The sequence below is a fragment of the Poeciliopsis prolifica genome, unplaced genomic scaffold (assembly GCF_027474105.1).
Source record: "Poeciliopsis prolifica strain line A6 unplaced genomic scaffold, Auburn_PproV2 SCAFFOLD007, whole genome shotgun sequence".
Lineage (NCBI taxonomy): Eukaryota > Metazoa > Chordata > Actinopteri > Cyprinodontiformes > Poeciliidae > Poeciliopsis > Poeciliopsis prolifica.
In genome coordinates, this window is record NW_026562382.1 from 11,181,862 (window position 1) to 11,209,247 (window position 27,386).

At 37.7% G+C, this 27,386-nt stretch overlaps 1 protein-coding gene across 3 annotated transcripts in view; it reads left to right on the top strand.

Moving 5' to 3' along the window:
• The window catches only part of LOC129360849 (FERM, ARHGEF and pleckstrin domain-containing protein 1-like), a 57,447-nt gene that overhangs the window by 12,921 nt on the left and 17,140 nt on the right, over positions 1 to 27,386 (top strand). For all 3 annotated transcript variants that reach the window (XM_055031299.1, XM_055031298.1, XM_055031296.1), the window contains exons 3-12: positions 21,138 to 21,242; positions 21,341 to 21,383; positions 21,505 to 21,583; positions 23,752 to 23,849; positions 24,222 to 24,336; positions 25,891 to 26,038; positions 26,163 to 26,258; positions 26,332 to 26,495; positions 26,604 to 26,672; positions 26,761 to 26,854. In XM_055031299.1, coding sequence (XP_054887274.1) covers positions 21,138 to 21,242; positions 21,341 to 21,383; positions 21,505 to 21,583; positions 23,752 to 23,849; positions 24,222 to 24,336; positions 25,891 to 26,038; positions 26,163 to 26,258; positions 26,332 to 26,495; positions 26,604 to 26,672; positions 26,761 to 26,854 — 1,011 coding nt within the window. The remainder of the gene's footprint in view (positions 1 to 21,137; positions 21,243 to 21,340; positions 21,384 to 21,504; positions 21,584 to 23,751; positions 23,850 to 24,221; positions 24,337 to 25,890; positions 26,039 to 26,162; positions 26,259 to 26,331; positions 26,496 to 26,603; positions 26,673 to 26,760; positions 26,855 to 27,386) is intronic.

Here is a 27,386-nt window from a genome sequence, read left to right on the forward strand (position 1 = left end):
GGAGACCGGGAATTACCAGCATCCAGACAACTAATATTTGTCACTGCTGTCGCTTCTGCTATCGTTTTACATTTGTTCACTTTTGGGATCCTGAAAATAGAAACCTTTCTTCTGTCTCCTCCTAAACTCTGCTGTTCCCAACGGGGTTGTCTCCTCCGACTTTAATCTGTTGTTATTCAGTCTGAGAAAGCGCGTGCAGCTGCCTTTTGTGGCCTCCAGCCATGGTGAGGAATTATTTGTTGTTTGTCATCCCCCTTTTTGCTGCCTTGCTGCAACCGGTACTATGACCCCTGAGCCGCAGGACGGAGCCCTCCGGGGTCATGGTTTAGATTATGTTTCTGTGAACATGCATCAGTAAGAGTTTCATCTCTATATGCGCTCCTGTTTGAAAGGGCACATAAAACGCATGCTTGGTGAGATGTGGGGGGTTGTCGTGCTGCAGACTTCTGTCTTCTGCTGATATCTGCCGATGAGGAGTACAGGGGGGGGGGGAGGTGTTCAGGAGATATTATTCATGTGAGGGTGCTGCACCAGCTTGGGGTTTACGCTGCTGCACATCCCTTACATATTTTTAGGTGGCACACCTCTCTTTGCAGTAAAAGTTTGTTTTTTGTGGCTCAGTCCCCCGATGCGTGACTTTACAGCTTGTTATCGTTTCACTGCTGATTGACCCAGTTTCTCTACAAGATGCCATTGTGACTGCTGTGCAGGAATTTAGGGTGCAAGTCAAGAGAGTGTCAAAGTCTCAACGCCTTGATAAACATAAAGTGGGAATATGTCTGTGCTACTGTGAAGGTAGTGATATGCAGTAGAAAGTAAATCCGCTACTGGATTTTATCTCGGTGCATGAGATGGTTACAAGTACAGACAGTTTACATGTCTTCAAGCGTTCCCGTGCTGCTCTGTCCTCTTCTTAAAATCTTCTCAAACGTTCCTTTCATGAACTCTGAACCCTCAGTGGGTTGTCTCTCAAGAGATGAAATTGAAATTCCACAGTGAATTGTGGTGTGGATGAGGGGTTTATTTTCCCATGTACATCCCATCTTTCCTTTAAAACCCCTAAAATCTTACAGAACCATGTAGGATTAGACTTTTAAAAGAAAAGCAAATAATGTATCAAACTGTAAAATATTTAATTTCACAAAGTTGGAGATAAATTCTATACTTTTAATCTGTGCAATTTAAAGCCTATTTAGGTTAGCTCTTTTTGCAGAAAACTGAAAGCTCAGACCACAAAGAAGAGGAAAATAGAAATTTTGTAAATATATATATATAGTTTTTATTTTTTTACTTTAATTTATATTAGTAGGAAATAAAGCTGCAAATTGAAAATCATACTTGAAGATCTTCTGAAATTCTTTCTTAGCTCTAAGTTTTGAACATTCAGGCCAGGTGAATGGACTTGAATATATTTATAGGAGGATGGTAAAGTAATGGTTCTGGCTTTTCACCTTTCAGATAAGGATTTGTTTTACCAGCAGCGCACTTATAGTTATCTCAACTTTCACAATAAGTAACATATATATGAGCCTTTTTCTTTGCCATTTTATTCTTTTAATTTTGAACTATTTACTAGGCTTTTATACTCCAAGTTCAAGCTTACTTTGATAGACTTGTGCTGGAGCTGATTAAGTTTTACTGGCCAGGACGCTAAAAGTCCCAGAAGGCAGTGGGAAGATGGAAAAGAATGAGACCACTTTGGTGAATGAATTAATCACAACCAGTTTCATTATTACTTTGTTCAGCTACAGTATTATAATCACATTTACGTAATCTTACACAATCTTAGTAATTTTCATAATTTTTTGTGAATATCTGTTGCCAATTTAAGGTTCAGACCAATGTAAATTGTATAGTTTATGTTAATTGCTCCCAGAATTAACAAAAAGTAGTTAAAAATACTGACATACTTCTCCTTTTGAAACTTATAAAAAAAAAAAGATTTAAAGATTTCTTTAAATCTCTGATAATACAGCCGTCCATCCATCTGTATTATTCCAATGTGTTAGGAATATTTTTGACTTCCCTTAACATAATGTTTTATGCCAGTGACTGTCGTAGGTAAACTAGCCGTTTAAGGATTCATCTGGACACAGTGATGCCATATTTGTCTACATACAAAAAATTAGCAATAATGATCTAAAGCCCTTCTGATGGAATATTTGCTTTTTAGCCCTGTGAAGGTTTTTTTCTGCAATGTTATTTTGAGGGTTTTTCCATCAAAGCAGTTTCAGTGCTGAACCAGGGTTGGTACTAATTTGGTTCTGAATTCCTTGGGTCTCACCCATTGTGTTGCCATCACTATAAATGGGTCTAGAGTAAATGTTTGACCTCTCCTAATAATCCGAATTCCTTACAAGCCATTGCGCTGCCATTTTTAAATGCGTCTTTTGTCTGGCACACCTGCATCTAATGGCTAAATTATATCACACAGTGGAGCCAGGTTTTAGAGTCCTGCTAATGACCTAATTATTTCATTCAGGTGTGTTGAAGCAGAAACATATCAGGAACACCAGACTGGTGTTTGAGACCCCTGCTGGAAAGGGAGACAGTTGACAAAAGAAATCATGTCATTTGTCTCCATATCACTGCAAACAGGTATTCTGATATGACCAGCCAATTTATCAATGTTTTTTTTTTAAACAATAATATGTGTTTATTGATGCTCATGCAGTTCTGCAGTTCTAAAACCAGAAAGATAGATCACATGACACCAGTTTTAAAGTCACTACATTGGCTCCCTGTAGCTCCAAGAATAGACTTTAAAATAATGTTGTTAGTTTACAAATCGCTGAATGGCTTACAATGCATTAAAGATCTGCCGTTGTTGTACCAACCTTCTAGATACCTCAGGTCTTCTGGCTCTGGTCTGCTCTGCATTAAAAGAACCAGAACCAAATGAAGAGAAGCAGCATTCAGCATCTATGAACTATAAATTTAGAACAAGCTTCCAGAAAACTGTAAAACAGCTGAAACACTGACATTCTTTAAATCTCTGAAAACCCACCTGTTTAGAATTGTATTTGAATTTAATGATGGCACTTGACTTAATTTCCTTTTTCCTATGTTGCCTCTGTCTTTTAATTTCTCCAGGTAGGGGTGGAAAAAAGGAGAAATATGGTGATTGGATCAATTTTTAGTTTTTGTTCAATTTTTCTCCATATTTTTACTCAATGTTTTTATGATCCCACATTCTGTGTCTGATGAAAGCAGTTATTATCCTCTGGTAACACTTAAGAGCTGCTGGTGAGATTGAACCAGTCTTTATTTACTAGAGCTAAAGCATGTGGTTTCGGTGCTAAGGAAGCAGCTGCACCAATTTGGAAAAACCGCTACATGCTTTTTTTAAAGTATGCATGTCGTTATTCCTATACATTGCTGTAATTTCATTGCCTTCACCACAGTCATCTCTTTGAGTAGCATCTTGATTATAGATTTTTGTCTATAAACTGCTTATAGTCATCTTCATTGTAACGGCAGATTTACATCAGATACCAAAGCTTCACTTTCTTCTTTGCAGAACCAGACAGTCAGCCGCTGTAACACAGCTATGTTGTTATAATTTATTTCCCCCTGCATTATTTACTATATGTCCAGGCTGAACCAGCACAAGGGAGCTGTCATCCTATGTCTGGCAGTATATGCTGTCTACCTTCTATACTGCGCACAGGTGCTTTGGGAAAACTGGTGCCTCTATAAGTGTTGTTTCTATGGTAACCAAGATGAATGTGTTTTTTTGTGGCGGACATGCATGTTTGTTTGGTTCAGATGTGGATGCAAACAATTACCTGCTGAATCACCACGTACTATCTCATTTTACAACTGAGCAGAAAGACACATTTCTGATGTCTTTTTTTGTGATCTGGTGACAGACTGAAGTCCATTGACAGACACCTTTTGGCCTGTAATGACATCTTTTTGATCCTTGAATTAAACTCTTGACTCGGTGGCTGAGGCTCAGATGTTGCTGCACATGAAAGGCAAAGCCTGCACATTTTCTCTGATCTTCTGCTTGCATATGAATGGTGAAACCTTCTTTGGAGGATGTTTGCCTCAGCTGCTTCGCTGCGGCACTTCTGCTCTTCAATGAATTATGAATTTCTCATTCAGATTCAGGGGGCTAATTAACATGTCAGAGCCGACCGGTGGTGCGGTATCTTGGGATTATCCTTATTCTGCAGTGGTTCATTTTATTGCATTGCTCTGGGTTCACCTTTGCTGCTCTCTTCTCCTGAAGGGTCCTGATGAGTTAAGCCATGTTTCAGGGGTAATTAAAAGGAGAAATCGCTGCCTCTTATTGTGCCTGTATCTTTTCTTTGCTTTAGCTCTACCTGTAGATCGAACTCAGTCCCATGGTGCATTATCTCAATGTGTTGAATTCCTTTCAGCTGTACTTGTGCAGCCTGCCTCTCTCTGGCTGTAATTGAATCTGGGACCTTGTGGGCATATAAAAGGCAAATGTGTGAAACAAACTTTGTGTGAATGAAGCAGAGATTGAGGAAAGGATGTAGTGGTCTTAGCTTTGTTAGGCAATGAGAAAATGCCTTCTTATTCAGTCGGCACCAAATGAATAGTACATGAGAATGCTTGCTCTTATACGACCATACCTATGTGTCGATAGCCATTTGTTAGATGGTTCAGATGTGGATGCACACAATTGATCCAATTTGCAAAATAAACCTGCATATTTACATTACCTTGCAAACATGCCTACATCTCATAAGCCTTTTCAAATTTTAATGTCATGATATTTATAAATGTCCCTATTATTTTGATGCGATCAAAAAAAAAAGAAAAACACACATTACTGACATTGCTTCCCTGCTTCATGTATTCAACCCCAGTCCTGTCTCTATTAATGTTGTGTTGTATTAATAAGGAATGATTAGTAATGATGCTGGCGTTTATATTGTACTTTAATGGTGGGTTCCAAAGATGTTTTGTTTTCAAGCCCAGCCAAATGTTCCTCTACGTCTCTATACTGTGCTTAGTATAACACAATTTTTACAACATTTTAAAAGGAAATGCGTTTTATCGTGTTAGACATGGGTGGCAGTAACCACACTCAGTCCAACCAACAGTTTTAACATCGAGAGACCAATATGTGATCTCATGATGAAAGAGGTCCATTGTTGTCTGCTTCTGCTTTTAGACACTAAAAATTAACTCTGCATGTATGGGAGGACATTCTGTCCAACATTGAGACTCAGTGAGACTAAAGGACAAGTTAGGACTCCCAGTTTTCTAAATTCAACACACCACATCACTTTTTGTCTTGAAAACGTCATAAAAAGTTTTATTTCCTTTTTACATCATAATTATGTACAACTTTGTTGGATATTTGTGTGAAACTCCACTCAGTTGTGTCAAACTTTGTGGTTTTAATAAGTCAAAAAGGTTCAGGAGGTATAAATACTTGATCATGCGTGATTTTATTGGCAGGACATTGTTAGTCTGGAAACTATTGCATACGTAACATTGAATATCATTCAATGAGAAGATTCCATCTGTTAATCCACATATCTTCACTTAAGTTAATTTTTTCTTTCATTTCTTTAAGAGGAATGCAATAGTTTCTTTGACCTCCAGTACTTGAATCCCATGACTCTACTTTTTCTTCAGGTTCAGTATTAAAAGAATCCTAGTTTTGTTAGGCAATGAGAAAATGCCTTCTTATTCAGTCGGTACCAAATGAATAGTACATGAGAATGCTTGCTCTTATACGACCATACCTATGTGTCGATAGCCATTTGTATTGTAGCTCTTAACTTTAAAGTGGTAGGTGCTCACAATTGTTACTACTTTTAGTTTTTTTTTCTCAGTCTTGACGGATCCTTCCTGTTTGTGTCCTTGTCAGGGGCAGACGATGAATAAAGGGGGTTGGTGATGTTCAGTGCTGAAACAGTCTGGATTTATTCACACTAAGCAGTTCATCTCAGCTTAAGAGATCAAATGACCTTGCTTGATTCAAACACACAGGGCAGTTGTAGATTTGTGCTTTTAACAGAAGAGCACACTCTATCCTGGAGAAATGTGAACAATATAGGATGATCCATATGATGTAGGTCTCATGGTTTTAATATTACTACTTCATTATTTAATTTCATGGTTTTACTCAGTAAACTAGTCTGGATTCTCACAATGTGGTCCCATTTAGCTAAATGTAGAAACATATAGTTAGGGAAGAAACTCTTTATGGCTGTGCATGAGTGCATGATCACACTGCACAGCTAAATGTGAAACATGGGGTTTAAATTAGAGACTAATGGATGGCAATTTCAATTTAAGGGATTATACATAGATAATCTCCCATCTTAGATTTTTTTTTTCTTGATGTAATGCCAAGAAAAAAATACAAGAAGACTTGTCATGGTCCTAAAATTTCTTCCACAATAACTGATATTAAAGGGGTGTTATTTTGTAGTTTCCTGGAACACAGTGCTGTTGTGTAGCACATTCAAGTAAGTTTTTATTATATCTGAAGCCAACTTCAGATATATCAAACATGACTTAAGAGAAATTTGTCTGAATCGTTGAAATTGGGCCTCTGTTTTTTTTTTTGAGAAAGTCTTTCCGACAGTCCAGCTTCAGCCCGTCATCACAGCATCACTTCTCATTAATGCCACTTCCACCCATTCTGTGGAGCATTGAACTGAGAAGTCGTTTGTATAATACGTTCAACAGACACACAGTTCTTCCAGGTGTTCCCCAAGCTTGAGGTTGGAATTTGTGTAGCATTGCCTGAAAAGTTGAAGTGGTTAAGGACCCTCCAGTGCTGGATCATCTTTCTCCAGTGTCAGCAGCTTTTTAATTTTAGGTTGGTTGCATTTTTTTATTTATGAGCTGAAGAATTTGAGAGGGAGTAGTGTTTTCTGAGGTCTATTATTTATTAGGAAAATTCTGACAGACTGTTCTCTGTGCTGCTCTCCAAACCTAAGGGTCATCAGGAATTTAGTAAATGGCAAAATTGATATAGGAGCAAATGTATTTATATTAATATATATTAATAAACTTTTCTTTAAAGTGAAAGTTGAAAATGGTTACAAAATAGATTTTTTTTTTTGCTTTCTGTACAAAAACTCTGTACAGACTCTGAGTTGTCTGTAAGCCAAAGTGTGGACTTATGAAGCACACCGGCATATGGAGGCTTAACTGCTAATATCAATTTGTAAAACATCAGCTCTCTGGAAAAAGCTGTCTTCCTGCATGCCTGATGCCTGTTTCCCTAGAAGAATAAATAAGGTGGTTGCTGATGGATTCATACTTGGCAGCTTCAGACCAGAGCAGCCATGCTGCATATAGGAGGTTGCCATGGAGATCTTTCCTAGTTAAAAAAAAAAATCCATCACGCTCACTCGGCCAACACTGCAAGACTCTAAGCCCTGTTTGCACCCACAGTAGGCTTCCCCAAGCTTTCAGCCCCACACACCTAACACACCTCTTACTTTCTGAAACCTGTATGTTTGTCTCCTTCACTGCTTATGAATTGTTAAATCAGTCAGAGTGGGTGATTTCGGTCTCTGAGACCACTTAAACTCCAGCACTCTGACCCAGTATGTGAAGTTCTAGGCTAAATGTACATTTAGCCAAAGTGCTGGTCTTTTTACTAACCAAATAGCTAGGTTGTGCTTTGTTTTGTGCAATTTAACTTCCAAAAATGCTGGTCTTTGTTTTGACTGATTCTTAGTGTTACATGAAAAATCAAGCTTAGCTGCATCTCTGAAATTGAATCACATTTTACACCAGGGATTAGATGAAATAAGCTATTGTATGAACACAATTGCCTCCTAAAATCTTAACTGGTTGCTTCCTTTTAGTTCAGGTTCGTGTATTCTTCCCAATCATGACAGATGCTGGTCAGGCTTGACTTCCAGTAGAGGGGAATGGGTCCAGTGACTCAAATTCTTGTTTAATTCAGTTTGTTTGCAGGCTCCTGGCTTGTTCCCAAGATTCCCTACCGTCAAGCTTAAATGGGCGATTCCAGCTCAGGACACCGTACACTGTTGTCATGCTCAGGAGGTGGGGTGATTCAGTGGCCTGGGGGTTTAATCTGAGCTATGTGAAATTCAGAAGGGAATGGCAGTGGTCAAAAATACCCCTGCTGTTCAAGCTAGTGCTGCAGAAGGTGTGTGAATGGAATTTTGGAATGCAAATAGTGCTGTTTCAACCATTCATTGTGTAACTAACACAAAGTTGCTGTGTTGCTTAAATAAGGTGGAAAAAAAGTAATCTAAAGGTTCTGCCCACAGGAAATTAGGCATAATGCCATGTCCTTCTATTCATGCTGCATGAAATGAAACATATTAGATTTTTCTCTCCTGATTGTTTCATAACACAGTGCATTTGACTTTTCCACATATACTAAAGTAAATGTTCACACCAGATTTCTTGGAGATTGTTTTTGATATTCTATCCTCTTTTCGCACTAAAGTTCACGCCCTTTCAAAACAATTTGTACAAATGGCATCCTTGATGATTCTGTAAATGAGCCATCAAGTGATAGTGGATTGCGTTTACACAGAATTCAGATCATAATTGTAATGTTTGGGTATTATTTGATGATTAAAGAATTTTAAAAAGCAGGTTTGGGAGCTCATGGGCCTACTAAACTATCACCTCAAGGAGTAAACAGATAACTGTGTTTTATTGTATTTTTAAAAAAATGCATTTTTACTAATACATTCAGCCTTCCTGTTCCCCGTTGAAAGTCTCACTCTCTCCTTAGTTAGCAGCATGAAAAAATATCTGACAAGCTGTATGCATGTATTTGTCTTGTGTCTATGAAATTCAAATCATAGAGGAAAATTCTGCAGTTTGCAATTGCATTTTTTTCTAGTCTTTCACAAATACAAAATGTTGACATCTCTACAAATACAAGTGCACAAGTTGTATTCTTTGATTCACACTCAAAAAAATCTTAAATTTAACAGTTTTACCCCAATTGATCCAAAACAGATAGTGTGAAACAAATCCACATAACTCTATTAAAGATAACTTTTTTACTGTTACACCTCCACAAATTCTCAGTGCAGCTACACAAATTTACTTGACACAAAATATAAAATGCCTACTGTAATATTTTTGCTCCACTCAGCCCAGTACATTTGAAGCGAAAACTTTCAAACATTTGTATTATTTTTTTTAATATATATATTTATAATTTTATCCTGATGGACTGGAAAAAAAAAAACTATAGGATTTTCTCACTGATTTCAACTTCACAGTTACAAGGCACACATTTACAGTAAACAAACCTCCACATTCACTTTGTAACAGAGTCTCATGAAACATCTTATGGCAAACTGTTTGCATGTTATTATGTTTATCATAACATGTAGCTATTTAGAAGACAACTGAAGTACAATAAGTTGGTTTTTGCTAGGTACTTAGTCAGGTAGGAAACTTCTATCTTACTGTAGGTTGCGTCTCTTTCAGTTCAATAAAAGCTGTATTAACCCACAGGAGTAGTAGGGCGAGGCATTTTAGCACACTGGAAACGGTAACCTTTTATTACCCTGGTATACCTTAATACCTATGCTTAGTCTTTACAAAATAGACTGATTGATTAATTTAAGGATCACCATGAAGGGGCCCATCTTTGTGATGATACTTAGCTGTAAAGGAGCTGTAAAAATGTTCATATTTGATTCAGGACCCTTTTCAAAGCATTAAACAATGCAATGCTGCATCACCTTTGTTCAGGCAGTTCCAACTACAGAAAGGGAACGTCAGTCGTACAATGAGAATGTTTTTGTTGGTCAGTATAGAACGACCACAGTAATGCCTTGGATCAAATTTCATGACAACATGCGTGAACAATACATTTCACTTTTAGAATAGATCTTAAAATGTATTCTTAAAGTAAAAATGAAATGTGTCATAATTCTTTCAAAATCTAAATTCTCATACTTGCTTAGAAACAGAAGTCCCTCTTGTCTTTATATTAAGTAGAGAACTCGTTGAACACTCAGCGGCTACAACAGAAGTGCTTATTTAAAGTGAGGGTGATTCTCTAGAAGCTGACCTTAATCTTCCTTGACGGATTGGTTCGAAGGCTTTTGTCTTTACACCTGTATGTTCTTAGTTCAGGTATATTCTGACAAGGAAATCCCAGTTGACTGACCAATTGCAAATGTAAAAATAAACATGTACATACAGTACAGTTTCTTTATTATTTTAAATAGATGCACTGGAATTGTATATTGATAGATAATAGTTTGTGTTTTGTATGTGCAATTTATTTATTTTTTATTGCAACGAATGCAGGAGTGTCTGACTGTTAATTTAGCTACTTCCTGCATCGAGTGAAATGCATAAAATCATTGCAAATTCACAAATCTTGCTGATAAAGTTTTGCAAGCAGTTTACCTTGTTTACATAGTTTTTTAATGTCCCCTCACAGCAACCATCCTCTATGCACTTTCCTGACATCACAGGACTAAGGGCCTCTGGATTTGCTACTCTGTGGGATAAGTAGTTTAAGGCTAATCTCAAGAAGCCCAATTGATTGGCCTCACCAGCATGCACAGCTGTCATTATTTATTACTGAAGGAGATTATAGCTAAAGGAATGAACAGCACCAACAAATTCCCCCCGAGACCTGCCTGCTCTTAAACACCACACAAGCTCCAAGCTCTTATCTTTCTTTACAGCTAATATCTCTCCAGACATGACTGTGGTGGTCTGCAATGAGGAGGCTTTAGAGTGTTGATGGAACATCCCAGCACAAGGTAGTGTACTGGGGTTGTCAGCATGGTGAAATTTGGTACTGTAGCAGACTTGTACAAGTGTTATATATCAGCAATTCTATTAAATCTTAATCAGCGTTGATTGGACAAATTATTATGGGTGTACCGATTTCAGTTTTCCGGCCAATCGCCAGTTTCTGAAATTTAAAAAGCCTGACCTACCGATTCTGATTGATATCATTTTTTTTTTTGTCTGAAATGTTGCCAAATATAGCAAAAAAGTTTCTGAGTTGGCAACAGTGGGGTAAAAGTTACAGGTGCCCACATTCCTGCAAATTTTTTCCACATTTCCTCTGAACTTTTGACCAAGATAAATATTTCACACTTGGTGCATATGCAATTAATCCACGGGCTTATTTATGCCATCTCTTCGTAAAAGAAGCATAAAACTGTAAAATAGAGCTGCATTGTCCTACATCAGAAAAATGTTAGAACTAGTTTTTTGTAGTTTTATGCAGAGACCTGCGAGGGTTTATTGCCATTAGTAATTATTTCAGTTTGTCGTTTGGTCTTTGTTAACTCACATAATGTATCAGGTTTAGTTGAGTTTATTCCCCCTAGTACACAACTTATTTTTCTGAAGCAGGCAATAGCCTTGCACAATACTTCAGAATAACTGCTCTGATCTGGTTCAAAATTTCAGATACTTTATTAAAATGACACATCATAGAAACAAGTGTAAATTCCAGGGTAATCCTGACGCACAGGTTTAACAAAAAATAAAAGTGTACGTAATAAGCCAATTTAGTTTAAGAGTAAACAGTTCTAAGGATCATTTCCTGAGGGAGTCTTCCCAAGGGATCAATAAAGTCAAGTCCAAGTCTAAGTCTCTAAGTCTCAATATTCTAAAGCACAAGACACATGAGGAGTAATTCATGATTTTTCTAAATCAGTGAGAGTTCGTATTTGGCATGTTTATTTGAATGAGACTAACTATGAAGGTCTCTTTCCTGGCCTCACCTTGTGGGAGCTGTGTGTCACAGCTACACCTAATTAAACTCCTAATTAACCTATTGATTGTCTGCACACATAGAGCTTTGTGAGATTCACTGCTATGAGAAAAAGAGGGCTGTCACTGGATCCTAATTCATGAGGCGATTAAAACATTTGAACAATGATAACAGGAGTTAGTTGATGTAAGTCCTTCATACTTAAAACTGATCGGAGTAACAGATCAGCTTCGGCACAGATAATTATAACATTATGTGTTGATGCCACACTTAACTTTCACAGCTCATTTTGGTTTGGATAAAGTATGAAAGTTCCCAATCAGACATATTAATTGGGCTCCAAAAATAGATTTCTATTAAACCAATGGCTGAGAGAGGGGAGAAAAAAACACATTTATAATTAATGTATTAATTCTTTCTCCTATTTCCAGATGCTCAGTTAAAATTGTGCTAGTAATATATAAAAAAAAAAGAAAGAAAGCGGTCTCATTTATTCTTTCTCTGACTGGCCAAAGCTCTACTTGGCCTACAAACCTGCTATCGTCTTCTGCTTTATGGTCCTTCGTCTAACAGTTGGTGGTCTTTCAACAAATGCTCTCAGCTTTGTGCTGTTGCATATTCAGCAGCACAACAGGACACCTAATTATCCTTTATGCAAAATCAATATGTTTTCAGCAGGCCAGAGTCTTGGGAACGTAAGGAAGGCAAACTAATGTGCAGTGAGCAATGAGAGGAAGAACAGGAGGCGAAGGTGGGGGCTTTGTGAATCTTAGAAGACATCATTTTCATGGTTGTCCTCTTAGGCCCTGTAGGCTGGCTTACTGTGACCGAATGACTCTGACAGCTGTGGCAACCCAATCAATACTTTTTTTTTTAAGTTCTGGTGAGGTTTTCCTTTTGAACATCAAAGTTTGGGCCATTAAAAAAAAAAAAAAAGAAAAAAAAAACCGTTTCCTTTTATTTCTCTCACAATCCACATAAAAACATAGACATTTCATAGACGTTTTTTTTTGTTGTTGTTTTTTTTTAAATAAAGTCTTAATGAGTCACAAGCACACTGCTTTGCACACTGGCATTGCATCTGTATGTCAGGTTCACAGGGTTATCTGGAGGATTGCCTCCCTCCTCCCATCTCTCTGTCAGCTTCGTGCAGCAGCAGCAGAGTCACCCTGGGAACCTCTGCAGTGCATGACCTGAATCTCAATGAGCTTTAGCTGCAGCTGACCTCCCTGTCCTGTCCCTCCCTTGCAGTACACATACCTGCACTTATACAAACATCACGTGGAAACATTTTCACAGGATTGTAATAAATAGATGTTTGCTCAGAAGTCACTTGGGTCTTTCCATATGTTTTTCATAAGAGTTAAAGGAGGCTGCAGTGTGGGAATATTACAGGCGACTACTGTAAACAGCTCTGTAATCTGAGCCTCAGTGGCAGTATCAGGAAAGCCATGGGTCACTTAAAACTCTCCAAGATTGTTCTTGGGGTTTTCCGCTGCCATGTCACTGTATTGGGAGCTGAACGTTTGACCTCTTTACTCATGTTTTAGTCCTCAAGAGGGAATCAGTAAATAATACCACAAGATTTTATAACATTCAAACTCTGGATAAATATAAATAATGGAAATTTTAAGTGTAGAAAATTTTGTTTTTTTTCCTTTGTCTAATAGATAATCTAGATTTCTGAGAAACAAATAGCTTTTTACATGGATTTAAGAATATGGAGGCAACATCATTTACTTTTGTTTTGCCACATCAGAACTGATATTTTTAAAATTGCAAGTGGCCATTTTAAACAGTTTGACTTTTGGAACCCTTTAGATAAGTATTTTAAACTGAAATGGGAATAAACTAAAAATTTTAATAATTTTCACCTAGACAAAGATTGGCCATTTAAAAATACAAAAATATTGTATCTTTTTTGGTTATGAATGGATTATACTGGAGTACTACTGGGCTATGGGTTGATAGCAATGCTCTTTTTTTTTTTTTTTTTTTTGTAGTGTTACAGAATAAAGACGACTAAAAGCTTTTTAGTCTCATTGAGGAGTTTAAACATGAAGTCTTATGAAATACAAAACCTGTAAAAAGAGGATCATAACATATTGAGTGTTGTCTATGGCTCTATTGGGTGTTGTGAGTGCAAGAGAGAGAAAACCTTTTGTCAGCTGACATAAAGAGTGAACAAAGAGTTGCTCTTTTAAAGTGACTTTAAAGTCCTCAATCTCTTGTATTCACTATAGTAAATTCAGAAATAATGGCAGCTTTGTGGAAATATCAGTGAAGATAAGAATCCACATTTTCCAGGAAATCAACACAGAGACTTGTCTAGCACCAGCCACACTTGAAAAACACTGGAAAAAATTATGTAATTTATTGTATTTCTTAAAGGGAAAAATCACTAGCTAAATGTCTTATGTTGAAATGTCTATAATTTTACATTATCTACTATGAAAAAATTTGAGTTTGGAAATGTGTTGAATTTTGAAGTCTGTTTCTGATGAGATTTTTACTCTGCATTTTTTTTTTGTTTGACTCTGAATATCCAAAGAGTCAGCTTTAGCAAAAGTTTTTTTTTCCCTCTGTTCTCATCTTTGTTCCTTTCTTTGACTCAAACCTAATCCTGATTTAAAGCACAGCTGAAAACCGCCTGCTGGGATGTGACAAATTCTTGATCTTTTACACTATAACTGCACCAGCGGGTGCTACAGGGGCAGCATAGCTGCAATATTGGAAAAGAACACTCAGTGGGTACAAGAGAGTTATTTTTCTGCCTCTCCATGATAAAATATGTCCATCCATATGTCTGCCCATTCATCCATCTGATTATATATTCATTCATTAATTATGTAATTTTTCATCCATTCAATGTTCTCTTTTTTTATGTTCCTTCTTTAATGCTCGACCACTGCATCTGCCATAAAACAACTTGTTGAACTTTAATTTTTTTCTTTAAAAATTGAGCTTAGAAAAAATGAGAACACTGGGAATCTGAGTCACAGAATTATAAAATTGAAAATTGGTTAGGAACTCTGAATGAACCCCATTTGCTGTCACTGTCAACTTCAGCTGATCCACTGCACCACAACCAAAATATTAAAGGGGACTTGACTCCCTTTGTTCTTTCTTTTTATCTGGAGCCTAAAGGCATTGGCAGTCTCGTTGCCACCCATGGTACCCTCCCCCAACCCAAAATGCAAAACCTGCAGTTGAAGTTCTGGATAGAACTGCCAGTTGTTGGGTTATTCTGGGTGAAGTGGAGCATGCTAACAATTCCTGGAGGGCAGCAGTTTAGGGAGAGCACAGCTACTTTACACCTGACCTTTATCGTCACATTTTTGTCTTGACTGGAGCTTACTAACAAGCATTGGGATATAAAGGGGGAGATCTTTTTGAGGAAGGGTGGGGGGTTTACCCCGAAGTAGAAAGCAGGCGTGCGCAGACATTGCTGTCATCTTCATTTAGCCATCTTCTGTCAGCCTGAGCATGCAGAGGTCAGTGGAGCGATGCAGACACATGTAAACAGTAGTACAGTCTGGGTTCAAACATAATTGGGCCAGACAGACGCTTCCCTCATGCCTGCTGACTCGGACTGCGTCATGTGTTCCTGGAACTTACTGATTGAATGAAAACATGTGACTATTATGCTTTTACAGATAAAGGTAATAAAAATGGAGATTGCTGACATTTTGCCATTGCAGACACGGTACAAAATGTCAGCTGCAGGGTACAATGTTTTCTTAAAAATGTAACCTTTCTGCTGAAATGAAGGCTCCAAGACATGCACGCGTTGGGTCACAGATTGCTTTCATGATGATTGAACTATATCCCTACGGTTCCAGTCGACAATACATTCATCCCAAACATTACATTAATTTTGGGCTATTGATGATGCATTTGAACTGGATGTTTTCCAGGGTAAAGTTATAAAACAAAAACAGCTTTATAAATCTAAACAACAAAAAAACAAATGTTGCTTTATCTAATCCTGATACGTTAAAAGTTGACATATACGTTTAAATACATCACCGTTGCTAAGTGGTTATGTAGATCTTTAAAAAGTGTTGAGTTTGGCATTATTTTCTTGGAGCACCAATTGTCATCTGAACCCCACTGAAATTAGTTTGGATGATGAAAAGCCACTCAGAAACCACAAAGTCAGTGTTACTGACAAAAACTTTGCATGACTGTGTCTTTTTTTTTCAGTTTGGGGCAGTAAAAACAAAAAGATAAATTCACAAAAAAAAGTATCGGTTTTAGAACTTATATAGTGACAAAGAAAAGATAAGAACTATTAATACATTTTTTAATGTAACATCCTTTGACAATTTTTCCATGGCTGTCAGCAAAAGAGATTTTGTTTAGTGAGTTTCCAATGATGAATGACTGCAAACTTTCAACCTTCTGTGTTATCATTATTTGAGCTGTTTCTGAGTCTACATTCTTTAATCTATTGGATTAGTTTGGTTCATAATTTACAGAAAGACTTCTACTGATGGAGAGTTTAAAATAACGAAACATGAATGGTTCTTTGAAGTCAGATTAAATTAAATTACCTCTGTTGTGTCTTTTGTAGCTCCAGTGACCTAAATTAACTGGAATTACTGTTCAGCTGTACAAGCGCCAGGCCTCCTGGGAATGCCAGGAGTGGCCAGTCCAAAAACAGAATGTCCCTTTACTTTAAAATATGTGGAAATGCCATTTTCACACTAAAGGTTAAGTACTAAATCGACCAAACTAAAACTGAAACCATGCTTAGTAATTAAACTTTCTAATATAAAACCTTATCATAAAAAGAAATGTGAACAAATGATCTTTAAAAACCATCTAATTGTTTATTGTCAAACTGGTATAGAATAAAAGCTGGAATACATTAACTCTTTGCAGATATTAGATTTGAAATCCCTTGTAGTTTACATAAAACAGGTACATACAGATACATCTGAATAAAATTAATGTGAGAAAGTTCAATATTTTTGTCACTAATTTCAGAAAGTGAAACTCGTACATAGATTCACTGCACATAGTGAAATATGTCAAGCCTTTGTTTTTTCTATATTTGATGATTATAATTTACAGATAATAAATACCCCAAATTCAGAATACTGTGAAAAAGTTAAATATTGGAAACTCATGGTGTCACACCCTAATCAGCAAAGCAACTCAAAAACCTGCAGAGGTTTCCTGAGCATCTAAATGGTCATATTATGGGTAAGGAGGCTACATAATCATGGGAAAGGCTGCTGACTTGTCAGATGCCCAGAGGACAGTTATTGGCACCGTGGGTAAAATTATAGAGCATTTTGTTTCCTACTGCTGACAATATTTATGGGGATGCTGATTTTATATTTCAGCAGGATTTGTCACCTGCCCACAAAGCAAAAGGTATCAAAGTTGCTTTAGTGACCATTGTGGTGTTGTGCTTAATTGACCAGCAACCTGGCCATAGAGTATCGTTAAGAGGAAGATGAAAGATTGCAGATAACCTGAAGACTGCTGTAAAAACAACCTGTTACTCCAGAAGGACCACGGGTTGATAACCTCCATGCCACACTCCATGCAGTGATTCCTGGAAAAGGAGTTGCTACCAAGTATTTAGTGCATAGAAATACAAATTTCCCCATGCCTGATAGTTTTGTTTAGAATGTCTTTTTTTATTGATCTAATGTCATTTTATAATTCTGAGATACAGAATTTTGGTCTTGTCTATAAGACATAATCATTAAGTTTACAAAAAATGAACACTTGAAATATCTAACTCTATGTGTAATGAGTCTATATAATATATGAGTTTGTGTTCTTGGACAAACTTTGCTTGGTTGAGAATGCTGATTTTCTTATTTGTGGAGAATGATTCTCATTGTGCTTTGTGAAGAAATATCCTTTCTCCATTTAGGTTCTTGATGTATGAAGTTGAAGAGTCAGTGACTTGAATTTTTGTATTCTATTTATTAGGACTAAAATGCAGGGCTTGTCCATTTGTCTTGCTATTCTTATGGGCTAACATAGCAAAATGGCACCTAAAAATAGTTTCTAATTCCTTTTGTTGGCCTCTATCTAAGCAACGCTCTAAAGAGGGCGTTTCCAACGTCAGTTTCTTTAACTTTAGCTTTGTACGTTTGTGCCCTATGTGTGTGCATGTGCCTTCCCAACTTTGCTCCTTGAGAATTGTAGCAATTAGTAACACCTGGTGGAACAACGCAGCTGTTAATCTTAAAATATGAACTACTTTTCATAAGTACGGTTGTAAACAGAATTGTGGAGGAGCATTGCTGTGAAGATCTGCCGAAGAGCGAGTGTCGGAAAGAGCAGGAGCTTCTTGAAGAGACAGAGTTCATTTTAAAGGCAATTTAAAGGCAAAGTCAAATCTCTTTTATGTTTGATATATGCAGCAGCTTCATGACAACTGAAGGTAACAGAGTTGCTGAATTGAGACATAAAGCGGCACTACATAGCTGGAAAATATAACACCGGCCCCCTTAAGATGTATTGACGGTGCGTTTATTCTTGCTGGATAAGCAACAACGCACACATCACTTATGGAGTGGTGCTTCACTAACAATGTTTTTGTGTTGTCCTTTGAGGTGACATGACTCCTGCATGCAAAAGCTGCATTTCATCAAGTGCTGGTCAGCTTCAATCAGCCTCTGCCCAACCTGTCTCTGCACTGAGTGTGGCCTCTTTACCAACAATGGCACAATTACATGAGTGGACACAAGAGCCTCAATGAGAGGCTGATGGCTTTTCTAAGCCAGGTTTAACGGCATTGAATGAAAGAAACATTAAATTTATTCTGGCTATGTTTTGCCTTTTACACACAACATTTTCTCAGGACATTAAATAATGTGTGTATCTATGTATGTTTAGACTGGTGACCTTTTTCTCTGCAGTCACCCTCACTGATAGCGATTCTGTCACCATATGCAAACAGCTGGCTCTCAGAGGTGGAAAACTCCCTGTGCAAGCTAGGAAAAAGTGGTAGATTGTCTTGTTTGGGGGAAGGTTTTCCATTTACATGATGTGTAATCACTTTGACTAAGCTGACAGAGCTTAAGTTTTTATTCTTTAAGCATTTAGAGGAACACAGGCAGCGTCATTAAAATTTAAAATTCGACAACTCCCTTTAGCTGCACCAGAGAAATTCTTGTCCTAGCATGCACCCCAGCATGTCCCTGTCCTTTCATGTAAGAACTCCTTTCTTGAAACGTATTAAGGCACCGTTCTGAATCGGTATCAAGCCAGGAGGGACTCCTACTACAAACACTCACATTCTGTAGCTGAGATATGCTGTGCGCTGGTGCAGACCAGTCACGAGGAAGCAGCCAGGCAGACGTGTTCCTGTTGTGTGTGTGCCTGTGAGTCAAGCCGTGTCTGAGTGTCTGTACCAGAAATCTGTTGGGAAAAAATCCCTGACACTAATGTGACCCCATGTGGGAATGTTTTTCATTTTGATTGAGGTAGATTTTTGAGGTTTGCGTGTTTCTCGCAGTGCCCAAAAGTCAAAAGTGTGCAGTTAAGTTCGTGTGGTGCTTGAGGAAAGACTGAGGTGGTCAGGGGAACTTTTTATCCCACCCTGATATGATTTCCACCTCAAAGGCTGCTGGGCCGTCAGCAGCAGTGACACTGAAAAAAAAAATAGATCAAAGACGAGGTTCAACCCACCCACTTTGGCTGCAACATGCATGTTGGAAACTTATTCTTGGCAGGCTCTTTGAAAACTAGCATGGAAGCAGAAAGGCCAAAGATACATTTGTGACACAGAAAGTGATACATTATCAACAGTAAATTGATTTATAATGTATAACTAATAGGGTATTATAAGTATTTCACACCCATTTTCTGTTTCTAAACTGGCCTGTTAGAGCCACAAACATTTAGAAGATTTTTACAAGTTTTTTAAAATGTTTTTTTAAAGGATTTCATGTAGTAGAACAAGATAAGACACGATTACGCATAAGGTACTGCAATTATAAGGGGTTCTGAAAAGTTTATTGTGCATTTTTCTTCAACACAACTACCATCTGTCAGTGCAATTTATTCTGCAGCTCTTTTGCAGCCTGTCTCTACCAGCTTCACTCTTTTAGACTGTACTATTTCTGCCCATTTAAAAAAAGTGAGATTCATTAAGTCTCACCACATATTCTCTGCTGGATTTAACACATTATTCTGATTTAATCTAAATCATACTATCATATCTCTAGCTGGACGTTTGCTAGAAGTTGATCTTCAATCCCAGTATCAAGTCTTTAGCAACATTCATTGAGCCTACTATCATTCTGACCAGTTTTCCATCCCTCTCCTGAAAAGAAGCATGATTCTCCATCCACCTTGTTTCACAGGACGTTTCCACTGATGCGGTTTGGAGCCCATTCCAGTTCCCGAGCCTGATTTTGAACCAGTGTCATGTGTGCTCTAGAAGAACGAGATTCACCAGTGCCCAATTTGGTTCTAGTTAGGCGTTGTGGAATACATGATATTTCAGTGCAAACCTGAGACAGGTTTGCACTTTGTGTGCTGTCAGTTTGCACACAAAGAAATAACAAGAAGCAAACACAAAGAAACCTTTTCTGCATCAGCTGTACAGTTTGAATTCTCTTTTGCTGCACATAAAGGAACCTTTGTAAAACAAGGAAATAATGCATTCAGGGCATCAAGGTGTGTTTTGCTATTAGGTTCTTCTTCTGCTTTTATTCCGAGTTGTCTGACGCCACCTGTTGATTATGTTTGGTTCCCAAAACATATGGGAAAGGCAGTTGGTTCTCATGGGAACAAAGCAAAAATCAGCGTTCAGAGGCATATGAACTGAACCAGTCGAAAAACAAGAGTTCTTTCCGTGGAAACCCACTAAATGGGGTACAATATGTGCAATTCTTCCATTACTGATAGAGTTTTGCAAGTAGTCCAAACTTGTTCAGTTTTGTTTTCATTTGGTTTGAGCGCCTTACTATGTATATACCTTAAATGGCTTATGTTAAAATGCAAACAGGGCTTCTTATGGAGTTATTAAAAAAAACTAAGTCATTTTTCCTGGTCATTTTTTCACAAAGGCTACATTTGTAGAGTGAACACCTAACAGTCTCCTGTGCGGTGACTCTCTGCAGCTTCTCCAGATTTACCATTGGCCTTTTGGCTGCTGCTCATTGCTGTCCTTGCTTGCCCATGTCTTAGTGCATGTGTTGTTGTTTTGTTATGTGTTTTGTTTCAAATATTGGACTAAACACAGCTTGGAATATTTCTGATGCTGTCTGTTTGCTGATGTTCTCTAACAAAAGTTTGTATCTGTTTAGCATTAAGGCATATTGACTTATCGAGAAATAATATGATGTATTTAAGCTCATAAAATGCTTTAAATGTGTCCAGGTGGAATACTGAAAGTGGAAAAAAGTGCTTGCCTTTTCTGCTTTGTGTTAAGTGCTGTCCTACATGCTTTTGTTCACAGCAAAAAGCGTCAGGCAAGGTGCTATTTGACCTGGTGTGCTCCCACATGAATCTGATTGAAGGTGGCTACTTTGGCCTGGAGTTTCAAAACCACAAAAGCATGATGGTAAATAAACAACAAATAAAACCTCATCTCAAAATTGCTCACATTATTTGTTCAAAAACTCATACTTGAACAAGCCTTACTCTTCTGTTCTTTCACAGGTTTGGTTGGACCACATCAAACCGATTATTAAGCAGCTTCGACGTAAGTGTTTCAGTATGCTGTTCAGTCGTGTTCTTCCTGGAGCTGATAAGAGCGTAACTGCTCTGTATAATCTCCTTTTAAAATGCAAATGTTCTTTTGTTAATGAACCTGTTCCACACAGGACCGAAAAACACAACCCTGAGGTTCAGTGTGAAGTTTTTCCCCCCAGACCACGCGCAGCTGCTGGAGGAGCTGACGAGGTGAGCAGATCCTCTTTGCTCCCGTTTTCTGGGGGATGCGTTTGTCTTCTTCTTGGCACAGAGACGTACGTTTGTATACATGTCAGTGTGAAAGGTCTCTGCTGTAACTGAGGCATACATGAAACATGGGCCCTGGCTCCACGATGATTTATTCCCCTTCAGGTTATCGGATTAAAATGTCATGACTGCCATCTTGCTGGTTTAGCCCTCTGGAGATTAGCGATGTTGAGCTAATGATTATCTGATTTCTGTTCTGTAGATACGGATGAGCTGCATGTTTTTAGGAGAGCACAAAGAAAAAATTGACATTTAACTAATGAAGCTTAGACAATTGCTTGACTGTTCATAAAGGACAGATATTAGAAAGATGTTTCTATTTACTATTTTTCATTAATATATGATATGTTACTGTTATTTAGAGCATTTAGTGTCTAGTTTGTTTCAAACATAAACACTCAGTAGTTTTAATCTTAGACTTTGTTGTTGCTTGATTTGTTGTTCTGTTTCAGAATTAACTGAGTATTGCATTTCAATAATCTGAACTTAAAAATTGTTTTAACCCTTTGTGATATTAAAACAATATATTTCAACATGTCTAACGAACAGCTAAAATCTGTAAAGACCCCCACTAAAAATGCTTGTAATGGCTTGTTTTAGTTGTACTATTATTAGTTGTTTTACAAACACTTGCCAATAGCATGGTAAGTAGCATTGTGCCTAGATATTTTAGCTTTCCAAATGTAATTTTATTTCTAATATTTCAGTCATGCTCTACAAAAAAAAAAAAAATCACAATAAGTTTAATTTTCAGTAAATAATTTGGAGTGAAGTTTCACCAAAAAATTTGTTATAAGGCGAATCTGCAAATTCTATACAGCGACTAGGCAGGAGTCCACTATTATTTCTAGAGTAAACCTGCTCATTTCTGTGAATATTGCCTCCTTTTTTTACTTTGATAAGATCTCAATATTTGGGATCTTATTGAGATTAAATCCTGACAGAAATGGTAGCAATGAGGTTTTTGCTGATGTTTGTTTCAAAACATTGCTACGTTAAACCATTATCTGAAACTGTGGCTCCCCTTCCCAGTCATTAATCTTGAAAGTCCTCTTGTTGCACCAACAAATTAGCCACAACTGTATTAATCCTTTAATCGTGTGGCTTCCGCTTTTGTGAGATTGGGCGGGAAGGATACCAAAGACATCCCTCTCCCCAGCAACACACTTTAGCTCTTTACCAGATCTGAAATCTTGTCCCTCCAGAAAATTCTGGGCCTGCTGCTAGTGTTGAAGAAAAATTTTTTTTTCTGTCATAAGTCATGTCTCATGACCACAGAAACCGACCAGTAAGCAAGAGTTTTAGTTTTTCACCGAGCAACCATTTTGAGCACAATACAGTTTAAAATATCCAATTGCCTTTACAGTCCTGTAATAATGGACGAGAACTATTTGTGCAGAAACTTGTTAAACTTCAGTTTCAGAGCCCTATTTAACAACATCAGCATCAATAAAATAGATTATAAATTTTATTACTATTCTTAATATTGTTCATTTGCATTATATCTCTAAAAACATCTATTATATATGCTCTTTTCAGATGTCAATATCTACTTAATTTAGCCCATACATGTTGGCAAAACAGTTATTTTTTATTTTTATTTTTTATTTTTTTGTGATAGACAAACTCAGGCAACAATGGGTTAAAGTATATGAGGTATGAGGTATTTTTAATTAGTTCAATAGTAATTCCATTACAAGACATGAATGAGACAGTTGTAGATGTTTAGCCAGTATTTGGTGATTCTTATTTTTTATTTATTGACTATTATAAATCTGTGGTTCTTTTTAGTTGTATTACTTTTTCATTTGTGCATCAATCCAAAACTACAACCCAACAAACAACTTAATTTAGTTAGACTGCACAAACAAAATTCACCTTTCTATGTTTTTGTAACAATAAAAAAGTTTCAGTAATTTTTTTTTCTTTGCCCGTAATACAAAGCAACAAATGAGTGGCAGTGCAACTCTGTGATCCATGTGACAAAGAAAACAGTGTTTTTCTACTGACAAATTTCTCAAGTGCCAAATTCAATCTAGAGTTCATTTTTAACCCTCAATCACCTCTGCAGACTTGTTAACATGATATCTATTTTTGTGTTTTGTGCCTAGGTACCTGTTTGCCCTCCAGATCAAGCAGGATCTCTCCAGTGGACGTATGATGTGCAACGACACCAGCGCGGCTCTGATGGTCTCCCACATCATCCAGTGTGAGACTCGCGGGGCAGTTCTATGCGCTCGGCTCAAGCCACCAGAGCAGTGATAAATCTGACAACTGTCTTTTATAGATACACTGCTGCTCTTTTCATGTGCAGCTTATCAGCAAACATTGTCATGCTGCACACGGTGCAGCATTTCAAATTGATTAACATTGTGTTGCCATGGAGACCCCTCGGTCTAATGTCTGAATGTAATCTTGCAGAGCTGCAGCAGAGCAACGACTCATTTCCATTGCTGGTCATATCTGGACCTCTTTCTTCATCCTGTTGCGATCGAAGCGCGTTTGCTCGTTTCTCCCCATGTAGCATCAACTCCAAAGCTGACTTCTTTATTTTTTGTCCTTTTTTTTCCTTCTGTTTCAGCTGAGATTGGGGACTTTGACGAGAGCCACTGCCGCTCACACCTGCTAAACAACAACTACATTCCAGATCAGATGACCCTGATCGATAAAATCATGGAGTTTCACTCAAAGCATATGTGAGTGTCTGATCTTTAAACCACGGTTAAAATAATAAAACAGGGTCAGTGGGTGGACTGACATTATTCTCCTCGGTCATGAACAGGAAATGTTGTTGCAGACTTTGTTATTGTCCCACTGGGCTATTTTATTACTCAAGTGACACATTCAGGAAAGCAGCCACTGAATGAATGGGTTATTTGTCAGAGTGCTACATACAGCACTTTAACATGCAGTATATAATCTTACAATGGCCAGGTTTTTATAACTTGTTTTATAGCTTAATGTAAGTCTTTGGGGCTTTAAAGTCTTCCAGCTTTGCACATCTAGAGACTTTGTTGGCCTTTTTCTGTGCAAAACAGCTTGAGCGCAGTCAGATTTCATGGAGAGCATATGTGAATGATTTTCAAGTTTTGTCTCTAATACATGGATATACTTTGAACTATACCAGCTGATTGCAGATTTGGCAATCTTTAAAACTGCAGAAGATTTTATCAGGTTTTCCTCTCCACAATTTTGACCAGCTTCTCTTTCCCTGATGAAGAAAAACGAAGCAAAAGGCTACAGTGTCCCAAAATGAGATTATAAGCTTCTTTTAGATCACCAAGTGACATGCACACGCACACACAGACAGCTGTCTTTAGTTGGGTTAGTGGGATGAAACCCAGTTTTTTACTCTATTTAGAGATGACTGATGCAGAAGTTTGAGAGAAGTGAATTTGAACTTGGCCTTTTTTGTCTGACTACTTTTTCATTCTATCTAGTTTAATGCCGTTGGGAGTATATTACTGGAACCCTTCCAGATCTCCTCACACCATCCAGCCACTCCATCAAGGATTTCTCATAACTTATTTAAGAAGAAGCTTTGCCAACACTTCAGTGGCCGCTGCGTCTGTGGTCTGCCACTGCAGCTTCTGACAAGCTTCAGTGCTCTGTGAAGCTGCAGCTTCAGAGAGCTGCAGTTTACCACAGCTGATAACGATATCTGTGGCTCCTCTGGCCAGGTGCCATGTTGAGTTGAATCCTTTAAGTGGCACACAGGAAACAGGAAGGGTTATCTACGAATGAGAATTAGGAAAGTTAGTTAAGGTTTGCTGCTCCTTCCTCCAGCCACTATTTGTTCTTCAAAAATCCAACCCTAGGAACTTGTGTGACCTATATAAAATATAAAATGTAATGTACACACACTTTTAAGCCTAAAGTTAGTCACACCCCTGATAGAGTTGCATTTAAAATTCTTTTTTATTCAACATTTTTTTCTCTATGGAAAAGTTTCAATATTTTTTTGTTGTTGTTATTTGATAACAAAACAATATAGAAGGGGTATTATTTTAAAAAAGTTATTTATTTACGAAAAACTTTATTGGCATTTCAGCCACCAAACTGATGAAGCCCTAAATTATCTGATTCTGGTCACCTGCCTGTTTTTTTTGCATCTTCATCTACAGTGTTTTTCAATGCCTTTGTGATTGAAGAATCATGCGTTTAAATGTACTTTACAGGTATAACTCTCCTTAAAAATATGGATGAAACAATAGCAGCTGTAAATATTTACATTTATGTGTGTGTTGTAGAGGTCAGTCACCAGCAGAGTCAGATTTTCAGTTATTGGAGGTTGCTCGCAAGCTGGATTTTTACGGGATTCGGCTGCACCCTGCCAAGGATCGGGAAGGTTCGAAGTTAAGTCTGGCTGTGGCGCACACAGGTGTTTTGGTCTTCCAGGTAGCTTCACACAGACATTAATGTGAACATCAATTTGCTTGTTGCGTTTCTCAGTTATTCTCACTTTGTCAAAAAAAAAAAAAAAAAAGGCTTTAAAAGGCATTCAATTTTTCACCATCTTTAGACACACACGAGGATCAACGCCTTCAACTGGTCCAAAATACGCAAGTTGAGCTTCAAGCGAAAACGTTTTCTCATCAAGCTAAGGCCAGATCTAAATGTATGTTGTTTCATTATACCCGGAGAACACAAATTGCTTCAGGGTTGTAAATTATTTCTAAATGTTTTTGCAGAGCTCCTATCAGGACACGCTAGAGTTTTTGATGGCCAGCAGGGATTGCTGTAAAGTCTTCTGGAAGATCTGTGTGGAATACCATGCCTTCTTCCGCCTCTTTGAGGAACCTAAACCCAAACCCAAGCCTATGCTCTTCACACGAGGATCTTCCTTCAGATTTAGGTGGAGTTTTTTTTCTTCGACAGGACTGCAAGCACTTAACTTTCCTAATAGTCTACTACCGCCCTCGTAGAAACACTCATTATTATTTCTCATGTGCTAATGCTGCAGCGGTCGCACACAGAAGCAGGTGATTGATTATGTGAGGGAATCAGAGTTCAAGAAGATCCCATTTGAAAGGTAGGGTCTAGACACATGCTGGGCATTCTGAGTTCAAGTAAAGACTTTCACCATGTAAAACACTGACCTACATCATCCCATCTGGCAGGAAACACAGCCGAGTCCGATACAGCAGTAGAGTTCAACACAACAGTCGCCTGTCGCCGCTGCCTTCTCCTCGCCACCATGAAGTGCCATCAGAAGTTAGTCTTTCTATGCATAATAAATGTACTCAATAGATTTGTTGCTTTATATATATATGCCTGTGTTATTCCTCTTTCGTTATTCATGAACGTTGTCTATGAATTTATAAATGTACCTTTTTGCTTGTTTTCAAGTAAATATTAACCCCAAAAGCCCCAGTGATCCATAGTTGGGTTGGATAAATTCATAGTTCTTTGCCTGACATCCTGTTGTTTAATATAAATAAGTAGAACTGGAAGCTTCTGAAGACAATTTTGCAACACTTTTCACACACTATTTTTCACATTTTGTCACGTCACAACCAAAAACGTTCCTAAATTTTAAAGGGCTTTTATGTGTAAAGGGCTTTTCAACACAAAGCAGTGCATAACTGTGAAGCAGAATAAAATGATGCATATTTTTAGGAATATTAACTGAATAAATAGGGAGACTTCCCTATTTTCCTCTAAGATGCCTAAGTCAAATCCAGTTGAACCCTGAATCCGCCGATACATAATCTAAAGTTATTATGAAATAAGGTTGTTAAAATAC